Genomic DNA, 16,994 nt, shown 5'->3' with positions numbered 1-16,994 from the left:
ATAATAGTTTAAGTGTTTGGGCCTCTCACACCCACATAAGAGACCTGGATGCAGCTGGATCCTCCAAGCCTTTGCCTGGCCCAGCCCTGTCGTGAGCATTTGGGAAGTGAACCAGTGGATGCACGATCTCTCTCTCACTCTGCCTTTCAAGTAAATGAAAAATAATTTTTAAAAAGCCAAATGAACATATTAATGAATGATATGTAGACCATACCATCATTCAGGTGGCTATTTCCTAAAAAGTCACTTAAAAAGTAGCTGTTGCTCCAACTATCTTGAAATGATTATTTTCACCAAGAGTGACGAGGCTCTCAAACGGCCCTTTCTGTCTCACACATTTCTGCTGAACTGCAGGTCACATTACTCCAGCCTTGGTTACCAGGCAAGAAGCTAGGTATAAAGCGCCCACTTCTTTCAACCACTAAGTATGAAAATGCCCCAGGTTTTTCTCTGGAAAGATCTCACCAGCACAAAGAGTGGCACTACAGGACCATCCGCAGTGGCAACAACTAATCACTATTTTCAGCACCAGTGTCTCCCAGGCACTCCAGACCCACAAATGCAACTACCAAATATACAGGTTTGCAGATAGCTAAAAGTCAGTCAGTTCATTTTATTTTTCCCCCTACTCCCAAAAAATCCAGCCTCCCTCCTACTTCCCTGTTGTTAAGAGTATGATTTGCCTAAAAAGCCTTGGAAATTTGAAGGTTCCTTCCTATTGCACATCTCCTACATATAACTGGACACCAAATCTTATCATTTCTACCCTTCTCAAATCCACTTAACATGCTACCTCCACTGGCATCGCCAGAACTCAGGTCCTAACCCTTAATGCCCCTTATTCATGCCTTTATGCAAGTCGGGTAGGAACATTTCTCTATCTCTGCTTAAAATTTCAACAGCTTTCCACTATCTGCAACAGCTTTTCCCAAACTGGCAAAAAGCACCTAGGTAAAATTTTTAAAGTTTTTAACACAACACTCCCTGCTCATATAACCTGAAGAAATATTAGGTTAAAAAAAAAAACTAGACAGGCCTCTCACTAGCTAGATTTTGAAGTCTCACAATACACAATATTTTGTGTTTCCCTGCCTTGCAGAACTGGGCAGAAGGGAGACCCAACTAGGCTCCAAGGACAGTCAGAAGCAATTACAAGACATGTTAAGATCCCGCCGGATCTGCCATTCATCTATCTTCACTCCTCAAACACCTGACATCAGTCACATAAAACACCTTGTGGTTCCTCAAAGAGCCCTGCTCTTTCCTTACTCCATTCCTTTATACACATTATTCCTTCTGCCAAGGATGCCCCTCCCTAATGCAGTCTACCCAAAGAGCTCCCACTCTGCCTTCCAGAGCCAGCACAAGCTGCTAAGCTTTCTTCAACCATCCTTTCCACACCGCCTAGGACAGGGCTCTTTCCATCTCTGCTGCACCTCTGCATGTGTTCTAGCACTTGTCCAAGGATACTGAACATTCCTTGTTTTCAAGATTTATTTCTTTGAAAGAGTTGGGGGGGGGGGGGTGCGGAGAAACAGAAAGATCTTCCATCTGCTGGATCACTTCCCAAATGGCTGCAACAGCTAGGACTGGGCCAGACCTAAGTCAGAAGCTTCTGGTCTCCCCAGTGGGTTGCAAGGGCTCAAGTACTTGGACCATCTGCTGCTGCTTTCCCAGGCACATTAGCAGGGAGCTGGACTGGAAGTGGAGCAGCTGAGACCCAGAACTGGCACCACACGGGATGCTGGTGTCACAGGCTACAGCTTTACTGGCTACACAGCACTGGCCCCTGACATTCCCTTTAAGGTTGGGGACTAGGCCAGCACCCACTAGTGCAGCTGAATGAACGAGACAGGGCAACACCCCGATAAGGAAGTGGTGGAATCCTCCCTCTTTTCTTGGCAAAGTCTTCCAATAAAGCAAGTTTTGTCTGGCATGCTCCCACACCTCATCCTTAGGCCTCTTTCCTATCTTCCCCAATACCTTCTTCCCAGGTCCCTTAATAGTCCCTTATCCTATACAACCCCTACCATAGCACTAAGTTCTTCTGATTAACTACATACTCTTCCTCTTCATCAAGACTCATTTTGTTCAAAAGTTACTATGTAAATGCTGACAAACCCAAGATGAACCGCTAAGTAACAAAATGTAAAAAGAAGTATGGCGAGGACGTGGGCAGTGGGCACTACAGCTCCACCACTCAGAGAGGATGGCCATGTCTGGTCTGGGAGCCTCTGCCTGACTGAACTTCCCTCAACTACTCCCACTTCACTTCATCTGCTCCTGCACAGTAGCTGCCCTGGGCCCCACTGCCAGAAAGAGTGAGCTGGTTCTCTGAGAAGCCTACAGATCATCCGTTCTTCTTGGGTTGAATAGAGCTATTTACCTGCTTTATTTGTAGACCAATTATGGTTTTTATTCTAGCCGGGTAGCCCCTTGAAATCTAACCAAAAACTGTTACTTGAATAGCAAAAAGGCAAATTAACTGAGAAAGCAATGTTGGCCAACTATCCTAATGTTTCAAAATAAATCTACACAAATATTAAATTAGCATTCTACCAAGAGTCATTACAGTGGGGCATTGTAGGCTAAGCCTCTGCCTGCAGCAACGGCATCCTATAAGGGCACCAGTTTGAGTCCTGGCTGTTCCTCTTCTGATCCAGCTTTCTGCTATGGCCTGGGAAAGCAGTAGAAAATGGCCCGAGTCCTTGGGCCCCTGAACATGCATGGGAGACCTGGAAGAAGGTCCTGCCTCCTGGCTTTGCATCAGCCCAGTTCTGGCCGTGGTGGCCATTTGGGGAGTGAACCAGAGGATGGAAGACCTTTCTCTCTCTCTCCCTTTCTCTGTCTCTCAAATTAAAAAAAAAGTCACTATGGTTTACTATCACATCAGATTTCATTTTTTAAAAGTCGTTAGTTAGAACATTATCTGTCTGTGTCACCTATTGGGTTAACTACTGATGATTACAAATATTAAATTTCTACCCTCAGGGCCAGCGCTGTGACACAACAAGCTAACGCCCTGGCCTGAAGCACCGGCATCCCACATGGGCACCGGTTCTAGTTCCAGCTGCTCCACTTCCGATCCAGCTCTCTGCTATGGCCTGGGAAAGCAGTGGAGGATGGCCCAAGTCTTTAGGCCCCTGCACCCGCATGGGAGACCCAGAATAAGCTCCTGGTTCCTGGCTCCTGGCTCGGACTGGCGCAGTTCCGGCCATTGTGGCCAATTGGGGAGTGAACCATCGGATGGAAGACCTCTCTCTCTCTGCCTCTCCTCTCTATGTGTAACTCTGACTCTCAAGTAAAAAATAAATAAATCTTTATTTTTTTTTAGATTTTTTTTTTTTTGACAGGCAGAGTGGATAGTGAGATTGACAGAAAGGTCTTCCTTTTTGCCGTTGGTTCACCCTCCAATGGTCGCCGCCGCCGCCGCCGCCGCCGGCGCGCTGCGGCCAGCACACCGCACTGATCCGAAGGCAGGAGCCAGGAGCTTCTCCTGGTCTCCCATTGGGTGCAGGGCCCAAGCACTTGGGCCATCCTCCACTGCACTCCCTGGCCACAGCAGAGAGCTGGCCTGGAAGAGGGGCAACCGGGACAGGATCGGTGCCCCAACCGGGACTAGAACCCGGTGTGCCGGCGCCGCAAGGCGGAGGATTAGCCTTACTCTTCTCCCTGCTCCCAAGTGCTCACAATTTTGGTTGGTGTATGTTTACTTACCTGTCAAATCAATAGCCTTGGCTCCTTGAGGGTAGAATTTTTTTTTTTTTAAAGAAGAGGAGAGGGACTAAAATCAGAAAAGACTTCAGAGAAAACCCATCCCTTGATCTAAGATTTGATGTAAAGCCAACAAGCAGTAAAAAGGGAAATGTTAGGGAAAAAAATTTAAGAATGTAATTCAAGGTTTAGCTTATGCAGAAGTACTAGGGGGGTAAATCCTAGAAAATGCCAGGAACCCCAAGTTAACTTAAACTGGCTGAAGCACAGAGCAGCCTCTGAAGACTGGATAGAAATGCAGCTAAGAAAACAATGAAACAGGATCAATTATAATGAAAGGCCTCAATAGACAGGAAGAAAAGAACATGGATTATCTTGTAGGTGTCGGAGATTCTGAACTTTTTTCAGCTGAATGAGATCCAAAGCCAAAGGGCCTCATTCTCAAAGAACATCACCCAAATGGTGCCTTCTGGAACACAGCACTGTGTTCACTTTTCAGGTTGTTCGTCAACATGCACCCATCATCTGACCCTGTGTTTGGCACATACAGGAACTAAAACAGTACTGCCGGATAGGCCAGCATAACCAAGAGGCCCTAAATGCCTCTTTCCTGACTGCCCAGAAAAATCACAACTCTTGAAATACAGTAATTGGTACCTGCTACAACTTTCAAGGAAACACGAGGAAGGGTCATTCACCATGGGCTACACTAGAGATGACATGGGTTGCAGGGGAAAAAATGATTAAGATGCTCTTGAATCTGACTAAACTAAGCAGCTTATTCTACCCTCACCAAAAATTTAATAGCAAACAACCATGAATTATCTCAACACTATTCAACTAAAACTCTAAGTGTTGGTAACATAAAAAGTACATTTTCATATTAAAAAAAAGCCATAATTTTTAACCAAGACTTTGCTAGGTTATCCTAGGCTTTCAAATAAGTGTTTCAAACCCAAACTACAGAGCTAGGAAGTGATATAGCTGTAATTCAAAATCACTTGTCTTTGGTTGGGAAGCACACATTTTACTCTAATATTCTCTGCCCAACCTCAGGGAATAAGACTGCTCAGTCTTCAGCCACCATAATTTCTTTGTTTTTATTTCGAAACATTAATTCTTTTTTTTTTTTTTTTTTTTTTGACAGGCAGAGTGGACAGTGAGAGAGAGAGAGAGAGAGAAAGGTCTTCCTTTTGCCATTGGTTCACCCTCCAATGGCCGCTGCGGCCGGCGCACCGCGCTGATCCGAAGCCAGGAGCCAAGTGCTTTTCCTGGTCTCCCATGGGGTGCAGGGCCCAAGGACTTGGGCCATCCTCCACTGCACTCCCGGGCCACAGCAGAGAGCTGGCCTGGAAGAGGGGCAACGGGGACAGAATCCAGCGCCCCAACCGGGACTAGAAGCCGGTGTACCGACGTCGCAGGCGGAGGATTAGCCTAGTGAGCCGCAGCGCCGGCCTCGAAAACATTAATTCTTAAAAAAACAAAGGGGCCAGTGTCGTCACATAGTGGGTTAGGCCTCAGTCTGCAATACAGGAATCCCATACGGGTACAAGCTCAAGTCCTGGCTGCTCCACTTCCAACCCAGCTCCCTGATAATGAGCCTGGGAAGCAGCAGAATATGGCCCAAGTACTTGGACTCCTGCACCCATATGGGAGGCGTGGAAGGAAGAAGTTCTTGGCTCCCAGCTTCACCCTGGCACAGCCCTCATCATTGCCACCAGCAGCCATCCCGGAGTGAACCTGGGGATGGACGATCTCGATCACTCGCTCTCTCGCTCTCTCTCTCTTCCCCTCTCTCTGTAACTCTTTCAAATAAATAAATCTTTTTTAAAAAATCAAAAAGAAAGAAAGAGAGAGAGAAAGAGAGGAGAGAGAGAGAAAGAAAGAAAAAGAGATACAGAAACAAAGAGGAAGGAAGGAAGGAAGGGAGGGAGGGAGGAGCCACCCTCAACATGCATGTGGGAACACTTCTGTGAAAGATTGTTTTATGAAACCTATCAAGCAATCAAAGGCACCCTTACAAGTTGGTTCTCAGAAGGAAAAAACTTTGAGGCTTCAGATGTGCCATCACCACAGAACACAAAATAAAGGCTAGGATGAAACACTACACAACTAAGAAAAAGCAAACAGGTCCTAACCCACATGTTTTACTAACGCTGTCACTTACCCTCCAAACATCGGTTTCCTCTCCAGTAAGAAAGGGGGTGGCAGAGGTGGTGGGGAGAATCTGGAAAAGGGGTTAAAAAGCTGTTTGGGACACCTGTGTCACATCCTGGAGTGCCTGGGCTCAAGTCTCGGCTCTGCTCCCGAATCTGACTTCCTGTTAATAATGTGCACCTAGGAAACAGTCGGTGCCAGCTTGGGTCTCTGTCACCCACACGGGGGACCCGGACTGAGTCCTCAACTCTAGCTGCAGGCATCTGAGGAGTGAGCCTGTGGATGGGACCACTCTGTCCTTCACAAATAAAAATACAGAAAATAAAAAAACAGACTAGTCTAATGTGACCTCTTGGCATTATTATTTTCCAATTTCAGAAAATAAGAAAACTAAATAGTGAAGAAAATAAGAAAAACTAAATAGTCAATTTACTTGCTTTCATTGATAAAGAACTGTCTTACCATACCCACTCAACAACAGTTACTGTGTAAGAAAGTATTTTCTACAGACATCAGCAAATCCTACACTGTATAATCAGGAAATTCTTTGAATAGTTAATTCACTTTTTCTGGAGACTGAATTTCTTACCTAACAAATCTCTGAGGGTCAGCTGATCACTAAAAAGCAAAATCCAAAGGAATTAAAGTATGGACAAGAGAGACAAAATTCTACTTCGGTTAACAGATTAACTTGGCAATCTTATAGTTTGCTATTTGAGTTAAGGCACTGCCAACTCAGATTCCAGGAAAGGCCTCACTGTGAGCCTATAGGTCTAAGATGTTAACAGATCTGGTGCTGGGGAAGCTCTCTGGGAACTGTTCTATGGAAATTCTTCAGCAATCCCCACCAACTTTCCCTTCTGACTGATTACCATAAAATCATTTGAAACTATTCTAACAGTGATCATTTTTTTCCAACTGCAATTATTCATTCCATTTCACCTTAGCGCTATTCTTAACCTTACAAATACAAATGTTTTTATTTTAGTTCATTACTTTTATAACTGTTTATTAGAAACTTAGAACTTATTTTTAACTTAAATCTTTTATTTACTTGAAAGACTGAGTTACAAAGAGAAAAAGAGAGAGAGAGAATTTTTTCTTCTGGTGGTTCACTTCTCCAAATGACCACAATGTGCAGGACTGGGCCAGGCAAAAGACAGGAGCTTCATCTGGGTCTCCCATGTGGGTACAGGGGTCCAAGCACTTGAGCCATTCTCTGCTGCTTTCCCAGGCACATTGGCAGGGAGCTGGATCAGAAGTGAAGCAGCTGGGACTTGAAGCAGTGCACCCATATGGGATGCCGACATTGCAGGAGGATGTTTAACCCAATGCGCCACAAAGCAAGCCCCTAACATAAATCTTAAGAGTATGTGTCCAATTCTGAATCTCTAGTCTCAAAAAATGAAGAGCAACAAAACTCATGTGAGAATTTAACAATTATTTCTTGCTCCTTCCATGCTAACTGAATTAGGGTAGGTAAATTGATCAGAATAGTTTTATTCTTTTTTTATTTGACAGAGTTAGAGAGAGAGAGAGAGAGAGAGAAAGGTCTTCCTTCCATTGGTTCACCCCCAAAATGGCCGCTACGGCCAGAACTACGCAGATCCGAAGCCAGGAGCCAGGTGCTTCTCCTGGTCTCCCATGCGGGTGCAGGGCCCAAGGACTTGGGCCATCCTCCACTGCCTTCCCGGGCCACAGCAGAGAGCTGGACTGGAAGAGGAGCAACTGGGACTAGAACTGGCGCCCATATGGGATGCCGGCACAGCAGGCAGAAGATTAACCAACTGAGCCATGGCGTCGGCCCTGATCAGAATAGTTTTTATGACTATAGATTTACTCTCTCCATAAACTGGTTAGCTTCATTTCACACAAAGTTCTAAAACCCAAGGTTAAATCTCATCATCCAAATTTAATCAGATGACATAAGGCATACAGGAGTCCCCCTCATCCAAAGCCGGTTATGTTCCAGGACCTTCAAGGATGATTGAAAGTCAAAAACCATACCATGGGGCTGGCGCTGTAGCGCAGCAGATAAAGCCGGCGCCTGCAGTGCCGGCATCCCATCTGGGTGCCAATTCCAGTTCCAGCTGCTCTACTTCAGATCCAGCTCTTTGTTATGGCCTGAGGAAGCAGCAGAAGAAGGCCCAAGTCCTTGGGCCCCTGCACCCACATGGGAGACCCAGAAGCAGCTCCTGGCTCTTGATTGGTGCAGGCTGGCGGTTGTGGCCATCTGGGGATTGAGTGAGCGGATAAAAGACACCTTTCTCTCTCTGCCTCTCTGTAACTGCTGTTCAAACAAATAAATAACTCTTCAAAAAAAATACCAAACTCAATAGATATGATTTTTTTCCTTTAGCTGCATATATAATGAAAAACTTTAACATAGAAGTTATACACAATAACTTACTATAAAAATAGAATAAGTATAACAACATACATTAATAAAAGTTATCTGGATGTGGTCTCTCTCAAAGTATATTACTGTATTTTCACTTAAAACAGGTGCATGGAATGGCCAGGAAATCATCTGGTCTGCCTTCAAAGGCAATTGCAGCAGCAGGTTTTTAAGTTGATAATTGTATATGGCCTTCAAATGACAGGATAAGCATCTTATTTATTGGCCCTTGGCAGACTTAAAAGAAACACCTCACATTTTCACTTTGGCATAGCTCAATGGCCAGCATCATCACTCTTGCACTTTGGGGCCATTATTTAGTAAAAAAAAGAGTTAGCTGAACACAAGCACTGAGTTATATCATTGCTAACCTGCTAACCAAAAGGGCTACTAAATGACTAACGGGAGGGTAGCATATACAGTCTGGGTATACTAAACAAAGGGATGATTCACATCCTGAGAGGGACAGAGCAATGTGTGAGGATTTCTACTCAGCTTGTAATTTAAAGCTTTCTTCTGGAATTTTCCATTTAATATTTTTGGACCACAGCTCATAGCGAGCAACGGGTACTATGGAAAGTAAAACCTCTGGCCGGCGCCACGGCTCACTAGGCTAATCCTCCGCCTTGCGGCGCCGGCACACCGGGTTCTAGTCCCGGTCGGGGCACCGATCCTGTCCCGGCTGCCCCTCTTCCAGGCCAGCTCTCTGCTGTGGCCAGGGAGTGCAGTGGAGGATGGCCCAAGTGCTTGGGTCCTGCACCCCATGGGAGACCAGGAGAAGCACCTGGCTCCTGCCATCGGATCAGCGCGGTGTGCCGGCCGCAGCACGCCAACCGCGGCGGCCATTGGAGGGTGAACCAACGGCAAAAGGAAGACCTTTCTCTCTGTCTCTCTCACTGTCCACTCTGCCTGTCAAAAAAAAAAAAAAAAGTAAAACCTCAAATAAAGAGGCACTACTATATACAGAATACATTCCTTTGCATCGATATGTCACCTTAACAAGATTATCCTCTTTTAGCATACCTCTATGAATTGTTTTATGAGTGTTAAGATGAGATAAGCTTCTATTCAATTTATAGTCCATTCACATACAAGGTCTCTCATTTAGCACTTGTATAGTTAGTTTAGGTCAGCAGGTATACCAGCAAACATAATTCACTTTTTTAAAAACACGTTATCAGGCTGGTGTCATGGTGCAACGGGCTAAAGCTGCTAGCATTGCAATGCCAGAATCACATACGGGCTACAGATGGAATCTAAACTGCTCCACTTCCAATCCACCTCCCTGCAAACATGTCTGGGAAAGCAGTGGAAATTGGCTCAAGTTGATTGGGCCCCTGCACCCATGTGGGAGACCTGGATAAAGCTTCTGGATCCTGGATCCTGGCTCCAGCCTGGCCCAGCCCCAGCTGTTGCAGCCATCTGGGGAGTGAACCAATAGATAAAAGTGCACGCTCACTCATACTTGCTCGCGTGCTCTCTCTCCTTCTGTGACTCTACCTTTCAAATAAATAAATAAACTTAAAAAAAATTTATCAGATCATTTTGAAATTCTACTTCTGTCTTCTAAGATGCTAGAAATTACAGTCACTGTGTTGTCATTCACAAAGTCATTCGCCATCACCCAGCCTACAGAGAAAAAAATACAGAATAAAAACAAAGTTCCAGGGCTGGCACTGTGGCACAACGGGTTAAAGGCCGGGCCTGAAGCTCCAGTGTTCCATATGGGCACTGGTTCTAGTCCCAGCTGCTTCTCTTCAGATCCAGCCCTCTGCTATAGCCAGGGAAGGCAGCAGAAGATGGCCCAAGTCCTTGGGCCCCTATACCTGAGTGGGAGACCCGGAAGAAGCTCCTGACTTCAGATCGGCTCATCTCCAGCTGTTGTGGCCATCTGGGGAGTGAACCAGCGGATGGAAGACCTCTCACTCTCTATAACTCTTTCGAATAAATAAATCTTAAAAAAAAAAAAAAAAAGTTCCAGGGCTGGCACTGTAACAAGGCAGGTTAAGCTGCCTGTGAATCCCATGAGTGCTTGTTCAAGTCCCCACTGCTCCACTTCTGATCCAGCCCCCAGTTAATGCAGCTAGGAAAGCAGCAGTAGATGCCCCATGTGCTTTGGGCGCATGCCACCCCTGACCGTGACGAAGTTCCTGGTTTTGGCCTGGCCCAACCCCACATGCTGCAGCCATTTGTGGAGTGAACCAATGGATGGTTTCTCCCTCTCTCTGCAACTCTCCCTTTCAAATAAATAAATAAAACTTTAAAAAGGAAAATGAACTTCCAGAGTACCAGCTATCACTTCTGAGTTTGACCACTGAGTAGGTGGTACATGATGGAATAAGGACATAAGCCTCAGCCATTCTCCCTCATTGCCCAAAGGAGATAAACTTTGGAATGTATTCCTTGCCCTTGAATCTCAATTAGGTCTAGCACCCTACTGTCCTCATACCCCACACCCCCCAGTCACCTGAAAGACCAGTTCCAGGAATTCCCCTCTGCCTACTGCCCTCTACCCCAGCCCCAGCCCTCCTAAAATATAAAAAGGCTCGGACCCAGGGCCCTCTGCCATGTGTTCCATCAGTGTGCACATGGGCAGTTGGTCACCCACCTCTACGGAATTATTTTCTCTGAATTGGGTCTGGCTGTAAAATTCATACACTGCCTCCTCTCTATTCTGCGCCTCTTTTCCTAACATTTGGTGCCCCGTGTGAGGAGGCACCAATCTGCAACTCTTTTCCTAACAGTATACCTACAGTAATATGTTCGAGGTCACATCTCCTAAGATCACTATCTTTTTTTTTTTATAAAGATTATTTATTTATTTATTTAAAGTCAGAGTTACAGAGAGAAGGAGAGGCAGAAGAGGTCTTCCATCCGCTGGTTCACTCCCCCAATTGACTGCAACAGCCAGAGCTGCGGTGATCCGGAGCCAGAAGCTTCTTCTGGGTCTCCCATACGGGAGCAGGGTCCCAAGGACTTGGGCCATCTTCCACTGCTTTCCCAGGCCATAGCAGAGCTGGATTGGAAGAGGAGCAGCCAGGACTAGAATGGGCACCCATATGGGATGCTGGCACTGCAGGCTGCAGCTTTACCTGCTCCTCCACAGCAATGGCTCCAACTATTTATCTTAAGAATAAAGCATATTGTTATTTTAAAACATCATATTCACAGTGGTCAGAAAAACCACCAAACCATACAAGTACATCTTGATTTAGCATATGAATTGGAAAGGAGAAAGGAACTATTTATTATGTCAAAAGAGTGCACCTTTGCTTAACTATGTTCTCAAGAAATTCTCAAAGCCGATCAATGGATCGCAGACTCTGAAGACAGCACACGAATCCCACCTAGCTCCAAGTTCCTATCTGAGGTTTCTAAGTTCCTGTCTTGGAGTTTCTAGTTTTAGGTTCATGAGGCTACCTGTACATGATCAGGCAACTTAACATCTCTGAACCTGTTTCCTCATCTGGAAAATGGGGGTCAAGTGGGATAATTCATGTCAAGTGTTTAATTACATACAGTATATAACTATATATACTGTATATACAGTAAGCTCACTCAAAACTGTATTAATTGTTGGGGCCAACACTGTGGCGCAGTGGGTTAATGCCCTGGCCTGAAGTGCCAGCATCCATACGGGCGCCTGGGTGCCAGTTCGAGACCCAGCTGCTCCACTTTCTGGCCGGCTCTCTGCTATGGCCTGGGAAAGCAGTAGAAGATGGCCCAAGTGCTTGGAGCTCCCCACATGGAGATGGGGAAGAAGCTCCTGCTTCCAATAGGCCCAGCTCCGGCTGTTTGAGGCCACTTGGGGAGTGAACCACTGACTGGATGGAAGACCTCTCTCTCTGCCTCTACTCCCTCTGTATAACTCTGATTTTCAAATAAATAAATAAATCTTTTAAAAAATGTATTAATTGTCAGCATGGGTCAAAATCAAAACAGCTAAGAAAATCAGAAATCAAACTCATGTGTGATGCCCAAGTCCCACACTCTTGCCACAACAACATGCTGTCGCTGTCAATACACACTCTTCCACACAAGAATCCATACCTGAAATATGACATAAAGGGCAGCCTTATGGCACAGCAGTTAAGACACTGCTTGGGACACCCACAACCCATATTCAAGTCCCAGCTGTATACCAATTTCAGTTTCTGGCTGGAATGTGTACCCCAGAAGGCAGCAGGTTACCCAGGTTTTTGCCATCCATATGGATGACCCTGATGGAATTCTCAACTCCCAGCTTTACCCTGACCCGAGCCTGACTGTTGCGAGCATTTGGGGAGTGAATCAGTGGATGCGACATCACTCTCTGGCTTCTCTGCCTTTCAAATACATGAATAAAAATAAAATAAACAATAGACCCAGTTAATTATTTTCAAAGAAATAAGACGCACAGGGGAAACTGATGTTGCCTAAATAACAACCAAGAGATGATTAAATCAACAAATATTTACCTCTGATAAATAAAAGTAGAAAACTTACCATAAGATACTATTCAGACATTCAGAGTTTTCTTCTGATTACTAAGAAACTAATTTGCTACCTATGTAGGAATTTATCCTATTTATCTCAAACTAGTTGTAAATTAAAGCTGTAATTACCAGAAGTTCCCCCAAATAAAGCTCTGGGTGACTTTAACAAAGAAACCAGCCCTCCTGTAAACACAATCTGAACACTACATCAACTTGAAGCTTGTCCGCTTGGCGTTCAAAAGAAACCGCTACTTAATATTTTTTGTTTCATTATTACCTGTACTACTTACAGATTAAACAACCAAAGGGTCACTTTTCCTACCCAATTAACCCGACCAAACACAGGCACTGCCGCACTAACAATATTCAAAAATCTCACGGGACTATTATACTCTCAGCCTGATGGCAGGTGGACGGCGCAAGAACACAGCCAGCAGCAAGAGTTACCTTGGGCAATAGTCATTAGCAGTTTGACTAGTTTCAACGACTTCCAGGAACTGCTCTGCCTTACAACCGGGCTGCTAGACCACGATGAGACGCCCACCCGTATCCTGACAACTAGTAACCTACTCAGCCCAATAACTCTCTAAAGAAAACTGCCACATATACTCCAGTAAAACAAAACTGATGCATACGCCTTGGGAAAGAGACGTTTGAACTAAAGGTGGAATACTTTTAACCATGCACTCCCCCTTTAAAAGAAATCAGAACGCCTTCATTGTGGCAACCAAGTCTTTAGAGGCTGTGTTCACTTTGCAACGACCCACTGAGTCCCTGCATTTCTGAGATTTTGTAAAATGCTAACTTCCTGCCTCACAGATCTAAAATAGCCATTACATACCCACTCCGTTCAGAATCATGTGCAGAACCCTGGTTTCTGTGACTGCGTTTACGACTCCATACCCATTCATTTTGCACTAATATAACCACTAAATATAGCTTTAAGACACTGACGATTAAAAGCAGTTAATTATGTGAGTGATTCATACCTCGTATGTCCAGACACCAAGATTCTGGGATGTTTCTGTCAGATCTACGGGAAGAGGAAGCAATAGGCACCTGTCACAAAAGCTTTCCAAATCGGGAAGCCCCGAGCTGAGTTACTGCCTCCCCCCGACCCCACGGGTCACACTTCCACCCCAATCTGGCTTTGCGAAGGGAATGGAGAGACAGGCCATCGAGAGCAGCACGAGAGGAGAGGAGAGGCCCGGGTTCTCCTCGTGCGGCCAGAGACCGCGCCAGAGCCCCCCCCCCCCCCCAGGGCAAGTCCCGAAGTGACTTCCCTCTCCCGGCCTCACTTAGTTCATCTGTAAAATGCGGAGTCTGGCACGTGGCTGTCAACTCCGCGGCTGAACACCAGCTGGGATTCCTTCCTCCAGCACCCGCGCAAACCCACCTGGCGCTGGCCAGCCCACCTGCGACCCCCGGGCCCCGCTCCAGGGGCGCCGACCACCCTGCCGCCCCCGCCCGCAGCGCCTCCGCGCCAGACCTTCACGCCCTTGGCGTGGGGCTCCTACTCGCCCCGCCACCTGCCCCAGACCCTCTGCGGTCCCCGCGCGCCCCCACACCGGGAAGTGATGCCCCCTTCCGGCCCAAGGCCGCTGACCGAAAACTCACCTGGTCTTCGCCTCCTCCAACCTCCTCATCACCGCCACCCACCCGCCCCACGGCCCGCTCGCCGGAGCCACTCACCGGCCGCGCCGTCTCCTCGGCGGCCTCCCGGCGGAGCAACCAAGGGGCCGCGGGGGGCCGGGCCGCCGCTGTCGCCGCCGCCGCCGCCGCCGCCTCGCCTCAGCCCAGCCCCATCGCCCTCGGCCGGCGCTGGCGGCCACGGGTCGCTCGAGCTCGAGGCGCCGCCGCCGCCGCCGCGCGCTGCGGCTCGGGGTGAGCGGAGGGCGGCGCCGCGGCAGGGCCCGGGCCGGGCGCAGGGGCGTCCGCGCTCTCCTCGGCGCCCGCGGCGGCGGCGTGCAGCCGGGCAGGACAGAACAAGGGAGGGCGGCGAGCGGAGGCGCTGGGGAGGGGGGCGGTCTGTACTCGAAACGGCCTCCCGCCGCCGGCGACGGAGCGAACCCCCCTCCCCTAGGCGGCAGCGTCCGGAGCACGCTGCGGGGAGAGCCGGCGGGCAGGCGGGGGAGCGCGCGCGCGGCGAGCTCGGGACTCCCGCGCCGGATGTGAGGTCACGTGATTGCCTCATCCCAGCGCCGAGGCCGGAGGGGCGCGGAGGGGACGTCAGGGGAGGGGCGGGGCGATGTCAGGCCCCGCCCACCTTCCCGCCTTCAGACCCCCGGAGGCCGGGACGGAACGGACCCGTGGGGGACAGCGCTCCTAGGCAGACGAGTGTCGGACAGGAATTTGCTAATGGGAGGAGGTGCAATTTGCCCCTCTGTGTGAAGACAAGATCATAATCCAAATTCCCGTTTTACGAAAAGGGAAACTGAGGCCCGATGACTAACCTTGGCGCGCCTAGGGTCAGGGTCACGAAGGAAGCATGTGCTAGAATGCTGGGGGAAACCAGTTCCCAATCCGGGGCTCTTTCATTCCTTTACCCTCCCCCCCCCAAAAAAAATATAAAAACAAAAACCGAGCCTGTAACTCGCATCTGACAGCTGTTGTGCGCGGCCCGGGCAGGGCACCGGGCGGAGATGGCCCCGCGCGCCCACCGGCCGCCTCCCAGCAGCCGTGCAAGCACTTCGGATGCCGCCCAACGCGGAAGGCTTATCTCGGTCAGGCCCCGCCGGATATCCAAATCGCGGGTTTGGTTTCGGCGGCGTGTCCCGGGCGACGCGCGCGCGGGGAACGGCGAGCGAGCTGGGCCACCTGCTGTCGGCTGTCCCGCCCCCGGAGCACGGCCATCTCGTATTGTTTTCCCACCTTGCTGCCCACGGGAGCGTTAGGAGGGCGCAGCCCGTATCAGCCCCTGTCTGCACTCCTGGGGGCTGCTAACCCTAGCCCGGCCACAGTGGGTTCTGATGAGGCCCCAGCGGGAGGCGCAGGGGCTGGACAGCTTCGTGCCGGTTCCTCAGGCCACGTGGCGTGGACGGAGCAGCAGACCCTGATGGGTCCACACCTGCTTCTTCCCAACCTGCTCCCGAGGTGTGGAAATGAGTAAATGCGATAAGGGGCGTGGAAGTGTTGGGCAAACGCCGGCAGGGATCAACGTGTGGTTGGCCTCAGTAAACCTCCTCTCCCCCCACCCCCCCATCCACCCCTCCCACACACACACACACCCCGTGGTTCACTTGACTCTTGGCTGTTTCCCCACCCCACCCCGCAGCCTTTAAACAGGCTCAAGTTTCTCTCCAACTTGTAAATACGTAGTAGCTACGAGGTACCTCTCCCCTGACGTGCCCTCCCCAACCAGGCCCAACTGCTCTGCTCCCTCTCAGGCAGACCTGTGCCACAGAGGTGGCCCTGGCCTCCCTCCGCTTCCTCACTTCCCAGCACCTGGCAGTCCGGCTCCCCAGCAGCTACCACCCCAACTACCGTTCCACCTTCTTCACCCAGCTCCAGCGAGGATCACCCGTGACCTTCATTTCCCCAAACCTGGCATTCCTGGGCCTTATCTCCCTGGATCTCTGCTATGCTTGGTGTCTTGGATAGCTCTCTACTACCTTGGTTTCCAGAAGAGTGCACTCTCCTAATTACCACATCTCCGTGCATATGCTCTGCCTCCTCAGGTGGCACCCATTGTGAATCCACACTCTAAATGCAGGATCCCAAGCTAAGACCCAAGCTTTTCTCACTCCACTCACCCTTGGGCGATTGCCCCCACCTTTATGGTTTCAATTCTCAAATTAGCAATGTCCAGCCCAGACCTATTCCACAAAATTTAGAACCGAACACCCAACTGCCTGCCTGGCAGCTCTGTATACCACAGGGACACCCGGACTCGCCATGCCTAAAACAGAACTCTGCTGCCCTCCCAGCTGCCCCTCCCACAGCAGTTGGCACCACCATGTCTGCAGTCATCAGAGTTACACAGTTAGGAATCAGTGAGTCATTCTTGATTCAGCCCTCCGCCTTACCCAATCACCAAATCCTGCCTATTCTGCCTCCTTAATACGCCCCCAAACCCCTACCTTTGTTCCCACCAGCATCCTGCCTTTCTAGCCTGAACTGCTACAGCAGCCTTCAATGATCTTAACTCATCTCCACTAGGCCTCCAGGGGGAACTAGCAAAGTGCACCTGCTTAAACTCCTAGCAGTCCCCCCCCACCCCACCCCACCCCCAGGGCTTCTGTAAGTGCACT

At 48.8% G+C, this 16,994-nt stretch overlaps 2 protein-coding genes across 5 annotated transcripts in view; one reads left to right on the top strand and one right to left on the bottom strand.

Annotated features, from left to right (window-relative positions):
- The window catches only part of ATP13A3 (ATPase 13A3), a 101,327-nt gene extending 86,825 nt beyond the window's left edge, over positions 1 to 14,502 (bottom strand). For 3 of the 4 annotated variants that reach the window (XM_062210032.1, XM_062210060.1, XM_062210050.1), the window contains exons 1-2: positions 14,437 to 14,502; positions 13,734 to 13,777 (exon numbers count right to left, since the gene is read on the bottom strand). The gene's annotated coding sequence lies outside the window, so the exon portion shown is untranslated. Of the gene's footprint in view, positions 1 to 13,733; positions 13,778 to 14,361; positions 14,401 to 14,436 lie in introns of those variants that run through there. The other variant, XM_062210042.1, reaches the window with a different exon arrangement.
- On the top strand, positions 13,906 to 15,149 carry LOC133751256 (basic salivary proline-rich protein 1-like). Its single transcript, XM_062181198.1, has 2 exons — positions 13,906 to 14,006; positions 14,105 to 15,149. Exons 1-2 carry the CDS (start codon positions 13,906 to 13,908, stop codon positions 15,147 to 15,149), a joined length of 1,146 nt encoding a protein of 381 aa, XP_062037182.1.
- The last annotated feature ends 1,845 nt before the right edge of the window (positions 15,150 to 16,994 follow it).

The sequence above is a fragment of the Lepus europaeus genome, chromosome 2, assembly GCF_033115175.1.
Source record: "Lepus europaeus isolate LE1 chromosome 2, mLepTim1.pri, whole genome shotgun sequence".
Lineage (NCBI taxonomy): Eukaryota > Metazoa > Chordata > Mammalia > Lagomorpha > Leporidae > Lepus > Lepus europaeus.
The sequence above is the reverse complement of the archived record's forward strand: the minus strand, read 5'-3'. Positions and strand labels throughout refer to the sequence as shown.

Excerpts from the sequence above, each read along its gene's own strand:
- LOC133751256 (XM_062181198.1), top strand. The coding sequence starts at position 13,906 with ATGGAGAGACAGGCCATCGAGAGCAGCACGAGAGGAGAGGAGAGGCCC. Across the intron at positions 14,007-14,104 it reads AGCCCCCCCCCCCCCCCAGG|CTGGGATTCCTTCCTCCAGC; the intron begins GCAAGTCCCGAA and ends GCTGAACACCAG.